At 38.1% G+C, this 9,287-nt stretch overlaps 1 protein-coding gene across 1 annotated transcript in view; it reads left to right on the top strand.

The window, feature by feature from the left end:
- The window catches only part of TES (testin LIM domain protein), a 17,229-nt gene that overhangs the window by 6,360 nt on the left and 1,582 nt on the right, over positions 1-9,287 (top strand). The window contains exons 2-5 of the mRNA XM_009286819.2: positions 2,100-2,352; positions 3,506-3,841; positions 7,229-7,444; positions 8,012-8,170. Coding sequence (XP_009285094.1) covers positions 2,100-2,352; positions 3,506-3,841; positions 7,229-7,444; positions 8,012-8,170 — 964 coding nt within the window. The remainder of the gene's footprint in view (positions 1-2,099; positions 2,353-3,505; positions 3,842-7,228; positions 7,445-8,011; positions 8,171-9,287) is intronic.

The following is a 9,287-nucleotide window of genomic DNA, read 5'->3' as shown; positions in this document are numbered from 1 at the left end:
GCCAGTTTTCCCCCAGTTTATGTACTGAGCATGATGTCACATGTGGTGGAATGTCCCTTTAGCCAGTTTGGGTCAGCCCTGGCTGGCTGTGCTCCCTCCCAGCTTCTTGTGCACCTCCAGCCGCCTCAGTCAGGCATGGGAAGGAAGCTGAAAAGTCCTTGACCTGCACCTCCAGCCTCCTCAGTCAGTAGAGCATGGGAAGCTGAAAAGTCCTTGACTGGTGTAAGCACTAGTTAGCAACAACTGAAACATCTGTGTGTTATCAACATTATTCTCATACTAAATCCAAAACACAGCACTGTACCAGCTACTAGGAAGAAAATTAACTCTATCCCTGCCAAAACCAGGACAAGATCTTACACAATTTTATGTTGTGAGTGCTTGAGATACACAATACAGCACTTAGGTTTAATGGGCAATGCTAGTTCATGCTTGAATGTTTTGGTAAGCTGGGAGATTGCAAAGTGCGTAGTGTTTACTAGGTATCCAGATAAGTATCAACTTTGATATTCTGTGCATCTTTTCTGTTGTTATTGATATCTTTAGGGTTTTTGTGTTACAAAGTGGGGTCTGTTCTGCTTAACACTCTTATTTTGCTAGTTGCTTTTAGAATGGAGTGATTTATTTCTATTACAGTTAGCTGTTTTTATTTGGAGTGGGCTTCATAATTTAGGTTACCATAACTTATGGTTGCTGTATAATCACATGACCAGGGCAGCATTCATCACACACTGAAATGATAGTACTCCACATCATAAATGGGTGTACATGTGTAGCGCATATCTTTGGGGCTGGCTGTGCATCACTTCACATGACCAACTATATGCAGGTCCTCCTTCTTCCTTCCTTTCCCATCACCTAATGGGCCTGCTGTAGTCATGGCATGTTCTTGTTATGTACCTGTTAGATGTCTTAAGATAAGGTATGTATCTTGCCTTCAGGACTTTAACATTGTTCTGCATCTTGCTTTCTAGAGTTCGATGGGTTTTGGCAAGCAGGGCTGAGAAGCTTTTTATAGGTAGTAGTTTTATGCTATTTGCTATGTGAAGAGTAAATAATGGGGTAAAATATTACTCATTCCTCTTCAAACTCGAGATCCAGAAGGTTCATCTGTTTTCTTAGGCTATAATAAGAACCTTTAGTTAACATCCAACTTCACTAATTTCCATATACTGTGGCTAACTGCTTTGAACTGAAGCTCTGGGGAAGCCATTAATAGATAGTAAACTAGTTTGTCTAATCCCAGGTTCTGTTTATTATATGTGAATTGTGTAATTATGCTTAAGGTAATAAATTGCTATTAATATCCCTTAATCAAAGGTGTGTGAATGTGTTGTATATGAAAGAATACCATTTATATCTAAGTAAAGCCTTCTACCTTTTAAGGATGTTATCTGTGAAAATTCTCTGTACAGCATGTGCCAGCGTACCTCTGACTTGGTTCAGGGCCATTTAAAAGGCTTTATCCATATAAGCCTTTCACTTTTCTTTCATCTTCTCTTTTAAATGCCAAACTTTGAACAGAACTCTGTGCAATTGCATACAGCCATATATACTGTGTATTTTTTCCTTTCCAGGAAATAGTTGTTTCCACTTGATAGCAACCCTGTGATAACCAAATATCATGCATACAGTGAAATGCATATGAAGAAAATAGTATAGTGTGTGTAATTTTGAGTGTATAAAGAGAACCTGAAAAACTAAGAGCCCAAATAAATGACTGCTGGGGGGGATCATGTTGATGCCTTTAAGTTAACTCATGGGTGACTACCCATAATAAATCTGGTAGGTGTGTGATTAGTACTGAGATGTAACTGAAGGAATGATACAGCATCATATTCAAAATGCATTAGTGTAGTTGGCTGATATCTATCTGATGATAAACTCTGTGAACAAAGAACATAAATAATACAACAGGAGAAATAAATAATATCCTCGATGTTTGACATATTGCAGAATAACTTTTATATACTCCCTAATCAAAGCACTGAAAACAAGTTTTTTGGGTTCCCAGTGATGATGTTACTATGCATGCAGCTGGTGTGAGGTGTAGTTTTCAGCTGAGACTGTAACTTTGTTGCTGTTTCCATAAATTTCAGAAAAATATGCCGCAACTGCAAATGTGGCCAGGAAGAGCATGATGTCCTCACAAGCAATGAGGAAGATCGGAAAGTGGGCAAACTCTTTGAAGATACAAAATACACAACCCTTATTGCAAAGCTGAAGAATGATGGCATTCCCATGTATAAACGCAACGTAATGATACTGACTAATCCAGTGCCTGCCAAGAAGAACATATCCATCAATACTGTGACTTATGAGTGGGCTCCTCCTGTTCAGAATCAGACACTTGTAAGTCCAACCCACTTTTTCTTCATGTTCAAGGCAGGAGTTGATGGGAGATGGAGAAGTAGAGCTTACCGGAAGGATAAATTTACCTCTTGTAGTCATTCTGTGTGTACCTCTTCTTTTCATCTTCTTCAAAACTGAAAATGTGGTGCCTGTTTAATGAGTCTTCCCTGTGTCATCTTGCAGATATGGATGCTTATCTATGGAACTTCTTGAGAACTGGAGAGATGAGGTGGTTTTTAATAGCTAGGATTAAGTGTTACCTGCTAAGTCCCTGGAGTCCAATTTCTCTAACCTGCCTTTTTAGTACACTTGAAAAACTTGCATGGAGTGTGGGTGTAAAAGGAAAAAAAAAAAACACCAACCCCACAACAACTTATGTCATTGTTTAAAGTCAAGGGGAATGCTCAGTCTTGCATATAGCTTTTACTGTATATGGTAAGAACAGGGTCAGTGTTGACATCTAAAAGAGCAACTCTCTTCCAGTATGTTTTCAGCTGAAGTAGATGAGATGGTAGATAGCCTTCTGCGGATTTTGCTTCACTTTTCAAACCTTGATTGCTAATTTACTGTACTGCAGTGTTGTGTGATCTGTGCCGGAATCATGTTATCTCTGACCTAGCCCTCAAAATATCCTTTTTCAGTGAATTAATCAAACCTTGTGCATCTAAACCAACTGTTACTTAGCATTCAGTTACCACTTTGATTTTTAGGCTTGTTCTTGCAGTATTAAAACTAGAGCTTTTTTCTTTATTTAGCTAGAATTATTTCTGCAATGGGCTGTGTGCCCCAGGCAAACTATTTCAGCTTCTACTTTTTAAAGCTATACTGATGATCAGTAGTTTTAGATAGCTTTGAAGAGACAAGGTGCTGTGTAAATGTTAATTATTATTTACTCTGAGAAGTAATAATGCTATACTGTAAAAGGCTTAAAAGGAAGCCTGTCTCTTACTCTGGGAAGAAGCCAATTAATGCATCTGCTATATTTTATCTCCATCTACTGTGTTTTGGGAGCTTAATGTTTATGGAAAGAACCTTGTTTTTGACAAATTTGACTGTCGCTAACAACAGTAGAGATGATTTTAGTTGCGTGTTTGCTTAAAAGGATGGGTCTATAGTTGAAGCAGCATCTGATATCTAATTCCTCCTGGTTCAGGCTAGGCAGTATATGCAGATGCTACCCAAGGAGAAGCAGCCTGTTGCTGGCTCGGAAGGCGCGCAGTACAGGAAGAAGCAGTTGGCTAAGCAGCTGCCTGCTCATGATCAGGATCCTTCAAAATGCCACGAGCTCTCCCCCAATGAAGTTAAGCAGATGGAACAATTTGTGAAGAAGTACAAAAATGAGGCGCTTGGCGTAGGAGATGTCAAGCTCCCTGGTGAGGTGGAAACGAGAGCTAATGAGAAGAATAATGTGAACAATGGTGACAGAGGCACCTCAGCTGCCGTAGGAGCGATGGAGGACAAGTCCCCAGATCGGAAGGCATCTCAGTATGTAAGTATAAGAAAGAAAAGATAAAACAAGAAGGTGTATTACTATCCAGGTGCTCTCTTTGGTCGTTTTAACCCAATTAACTTGTTTGTGAACTTGGAATGGTGAAAACCTGGGGAGGGAAAGAAAGAAGGGGAACTGGAAAACATGGTGAATGTCTGCACAGAACCCTGGTTTTTGACTGTATTTAGTGCATTGCAGCAAACAACTTCCTAAGTGACCTTTTCATCCTCATTGCAAAAACATGTTAGCTTGGAGCTATAGTATAGCAGGGTGGCTTTTGCAGGAAAATAATCAAGAAACTTATGTAGACTTACAGACTAATTGCTACACTTTTCTCCTCTTGAAGAGTTTAGTTTAATTTTAGAAGCTTGTTTTCTCCTCTTTCTTGGAAGAGCACCAAAATTACCCACTTGACAAATTGTGTTTAAAATTAAATGAAACTAAGAAATAATAAAGTAACACCTCTCCCTCCCATGTCCAACAAGCAAAGCTGTATAACGGCTGTTTTGACTAGCTGCCTTTCCATTCAGATCTATTTTTTTTTTTCTTTGATCTATTTTCTTTGGCATCTGATTTCTGCCTTGCAATAGCTCAACAAAAAATAAGGTATGTAAAATTACCCAGTTTTCATTGATATTTCTAAAACTATTGCCTTAAAGTATTTCTGACATAACTTGCTAACTTTTGCTGTGCGTGTCTCAGCTACCGATTATGAATACGAAATAGGGGTAGGATTACTGAAGTAACATTAAACACTTCAGAGTGGCAAAAGCTCCTGTAACTTGATTTCCAGAAATGTTGCTATTATATGTGTGAATCTCAAATTATTTGTCTGCAGGTTACTTACAGAAAATGAATATACAAGTTCTAGATGGAGATAAAAGTTTGTTTGCTAACATGGTTGTAGAATATGGCTTTCAGTGTTGTTGGGGGGTGTTGTGTGCTGCTTTTGGTGTGTTTTTGTTGTTTTTTAAACTGACACAGTATATTACTTCTGATGTAAGTCATATGGAATATAAAGTTAACACTTAAGTTTTAGCTTTGAATGTGCCCACTTACCTTAAACAGTCATATGCTGTGCCATTTGGTTACCTGTAGCTACTTTCTGAAATGAATTATTAAGTTATTTTTGCCACTATCTTGTCGTGGAGATTCTAAGATACTAAAAAGTTATTTTATTGTGGCTTGATTAGGTTGCTGTCATTTTGTGTAACCCAGCCTCTCCTGCTGGGTTACTTTAGCTTCATCACAGCAATTCTTCACTTACCTCCTCGAGAAAGACCTACAAAAATACACACCTTGCATTGTACCCTGCTGGCCAGCTGGCTTGGACTGTGTGAAGTCAAGGGCAGGAGGCACTCTGTCCTCTTGAGTGTTTGTATCAAAAGGTGCTTCACTTTTACATTACACATATTTATCACTTCCAAAGTTTTTCTTTACTCGAGCACCTGAGTATACTTCCTACTGTTTAGGCCAGGCATCTCATCACTGTGCACAGTGATTTAGAAAGAGGCTTAGAAGTGTTTAATAGTGTAAGTGAACATTTGAGTTGCTTATCTATTGTTAGGTACTGAGTTTACCCGGGGCTATATAATCAGGATTTAGATATATTCTTTTATTATGTTTAGATATATTCTTTTTAAGTATTTTTTGTCTGATTTCTGCAAGACTTAGCCGAGACATAGTCTCAGCTATATGCTGTAGCATTATCTCAACTTCTTTTTTCTTTAACAGTTCAAAATAAAACAATACAGAGAAGATCTCTTAAATACCTTGCAGAAGAATTGCCATCCCTGTCTACACTTTTTTCTATCCATTAGTGCTGCATCTTTGTTCTCCACATTTTCTCGTACGTTGTCTTTCAAACTGAGTCTGAAAGCATGTATTCCTGAGGGTGTGGTAAATAAAATGAATTTTTCAAGAGATTCTGTTATAGGAATGGATTGCAATTCTTTTAAACATGACTTTTTTAAAAAAAACAACAAAACAAAAACCAGGTCTCCACTATTAATGTAAATATACCAATAAAAATTTCCTCTGTTTTAAAAAAAAAAAATCCATTTTACTGTGATTAAAAGCTGAATAACAGAAAAATTGATATTAAGCATATTTTCATCTTGTAAAGAAGCAAATCTTTATGTGCCTTTTAACCACCTAGGCTGGGGATGTTGTAAATGGTAGGTAAACTGTCTTGCCCTGATTTGGGTCCATACAACTACTAAACCTTCCAATTGACTCCTCTTGGAGTATGAGATCTAAAGTAGAAAGAAGAGTCAAAAAGCTTTATATATGTATATATTTACACTTCCCCTTTCGTTAGTTCCCCTTTCATTCTGTTCCAAGCTGTTCTTCCTCCCTTTCTGATGTCTATGTATATTTTGAAATTGCTTGTCTGAAACTAGTGTGGGGATCTGATCAATATGCCTTACAGCTGAGACATTTAAAAAAAAAAAAAACAAAACAAAACAAACCAGATATGTATACACACAATTGAAAACCGAGTCCATTTGTGGCTGGGCTTGTAGTGATGTGAATCATAGAGAAAACCTTCCCAGGGTGTTCAGGCCAGTCCACAGACCAACTGGAGCGCAGGAAATGCCAAACTGGTGATTAAACTGTAGAATTAAAAATTTCGTTTTAGTAACATAAACCACCTGCATTTTTTGACTTGATGACAAAACCCTCTCTGTAAGCAGGTATAGGGCAGGAGACTGACTATGAACATTTTGGAACTATTTGTAGTGTAGCTGTGTTCATAAACTTTGTAGTCCCTTTTCCATAATCACTCTCCCCGTCCCTTTTCCATAATCACTCTCCCCATCCTAAGATCATTAATCACAGACTATTGGACAACAGCCATGAGTGACAAGCATCCCTAGAACAGTTTTAAACAGAATGAGTTTGAAATATTCACAATTTTTTTTTCTCACTAATGATGCAGATATGGCTTGATCTTCTCACGACCTATAAGTACAGCCATTTTCTTGTCATGTGTTCTAGTCCATAGTCTACTCAGTCAGCTTTGGAGGCTTATTATTCTTTCCTTATTCTTGAGTATGCAAGGCTCATAGAACATAACATGAATTTTAATTGTGGTGTTTGTTTTTTTAAAAACTGGACTGTAGTTGCGAGAATGTGAATATGGCAAAATACAACAATCCATTTAAGTAGCACTGGTGCTATGTCAGTAGAATGTACAACATTTTGAATTGCTTAGTTAAACCTGTACTGTGGCATCATGTCACACCACTGTTTGATCATGGGAGTAAACTAATGCTTTAATTTCAGCCTGGGAAGGTGTGATTTATTAAATATGTCAGTAATATGTAATTGCTATAAATGTACCTCTTTGAAGACCTATTTAACTTGGTAATAACTTCTTTCCAGTCCTGCTATCGCTGCAAACTGAACATGAAAGAAGGTGACCCAGCTGTCTATGCAGAACGTGCTGGATATGACAAATTGTGGCACCCAGCTTGTTTTGTCTGTTGCACCTGCAGTGAACTTCTGGTAGACATGATCTATTTCTGGAAGAATGGTAACCTGTACTGTGGAAGACATTATTGTGATAGTGAAAAACCCCGCTGTGCTGGATGTGATGAGGTAGGAAATACCCTACTCCTTTGTTTTAGTATACAAGTTCGCTCCCCTGAGAAGTGAATATGATTTCTAGTAAAATATTTCAGTGCAGGGAGATGACATGCCTTCATCAGTTTTAGCTGATCATAGTTGCAAGGAACTGAAACTGATATGGACACTCTACATTCAGGAAGATCTATAGTTTGCTTTGGATTTGGTGGGAACTTTGTGCAGTCTACAGGGACACAGGATGTAATACATGAGTGCAAATTCTTCTGTGAAGTCCCAGTTATGCAGCTGTTTCCTCACGAAGGGCACTAGGGGGAGCGCCTTACTAAATTACACCTTGTGCAGCATACAGAGAACAGCCTGCCTGGTGTCTTTGGCATCTGTTGGCTCTTAATAAAGGAAATGGAGGCTTTTGGAAAACGGTGAAACAAGTGAATGCATTTGTTTTTGTTGATGAAATCATTTGAAACAGTAGAATTGCTAGGAGTTCCTTGAAATTACAAAACATCCTGAGGCTAGCTCTATTAAAAAGAAATACTACTCAAATGCATATATTAATATTTGTTTGTATCTTCCTCATAGCTAATATTCAGCAATGAATATACTCAAGCGGAAGGTCAAAACTGGCATCTGAAACACTTCTGCTGTTTTGACTGTGATTGTGTTTTGGCTGGGGAAATCTATGTAATGGTGAACGACAAGCCAGTCTGCAAACCCTGCTACGTGAAGAACCATGCTGCGGTAAGATCCTTCCACACATGTGGTGCTGTGAAGGAAGGGAATGTACATCTGTGGAGCTTGAAACTCTTACTTTCTCCCAGTGTGGGAGCATCTGAAGAGTATAAATCAAATGCAAGTTTAGGCTCAAGTCAACCATCTTTTTTCCTTTTGAAAAAAACCTTAAAAGCAGACAAGTATTTTGACAATTCATAAACTTGAACAAAAGCCACTGGTGGGGGGGAGGCTGTTCTGAAGATACCTTTGCCAGTGGTGAAGCAGGATTTTGTAACAGGAGGAGTAAAGTAGGTGAAGATGAGTAATGCTGCTAAACGTTTAGTTCGTGTCAATCTCAGTTCATTGTGACCAGTGGGATTCAACTTCAGCTGGTCTGCTAAAAGCCCGTAGTGGCAACTGCAATCTAGGTACTTTGTTTCTTTGTATTTCCAACTACATGAGTTATAAAGGAGAGTGACTGATGGGTTAAAGCTAGAAGTTTGGGTAAGGATGGTAGTTCTCAATTCCTAGTTATGCTAGGAACTCTAATCTGAGATGATGGTCCATTCGTATCTACCAATTAACGAGCTATTAGTTGGGAGTTCAGTCTAATGTGCATCTAGACTGTTTATATAGTTAATGGAGGGAAAAACTATTATCTCTAGCTGGCAGTTAATAATCTTCTGAGGTAGGTGTGAGGAATTATCTTTTGGAGAGGTTTTTCTTCTCTTAAAACATTAACTTCATTGAGATCTAAATGATAATTTCTGACAACCAGATTTTAAGATTAATTACATCCAAGACTTTCTAGTAACCTTTAATTCTTTGGCGTTGCTTTACAGCTGCCAACACAGGAAGATTTGTAACTAATCTCTTCAAATGTATGGGTTTCATATATTAAGTTCTGTGCTGTTTGGCACAAGTTTTTATCATTATTTGGGCATTGGGAAATCCTAACCATCATAACTGTCTAAGTTTAGTCCCAACAGCAACTAACTTCTTTTGTGCGTTTTATTATTTTGTTTTGTGTCCTCAGCTGCATTTTGGTCAGAAACTCTGCTTTAAAAATAGTCATAGAATCATTAAGGTTGGAAGAGACCTCTAAGATCGAGTCCAACCGTCAACCCAACACCACCATGCCCAC

This window comes from Aptenodytes forsteri, unplaced genomic scaffold (assembly GCF_000699145.1).
Source record: "Aptenodytes forsteri isolate BGI_AS27 unplaced genomic scaffold, ASM69914v1 Scaffold166, whole genome shotgun sequence".
NCBI classification, from domain to species: domain Eukaryota; kingdom Metazoa; phylum Chordata; class Aves; order Sphenisciformes; family Spheniscidae; genus Aptenodytes; species Aptenodytes forsteri.
The sequence above is the reverse complement of the archived record's forward strand: the minus strand, read 5'-3'. Positions and strand labels throughout refer to the sequence as shown.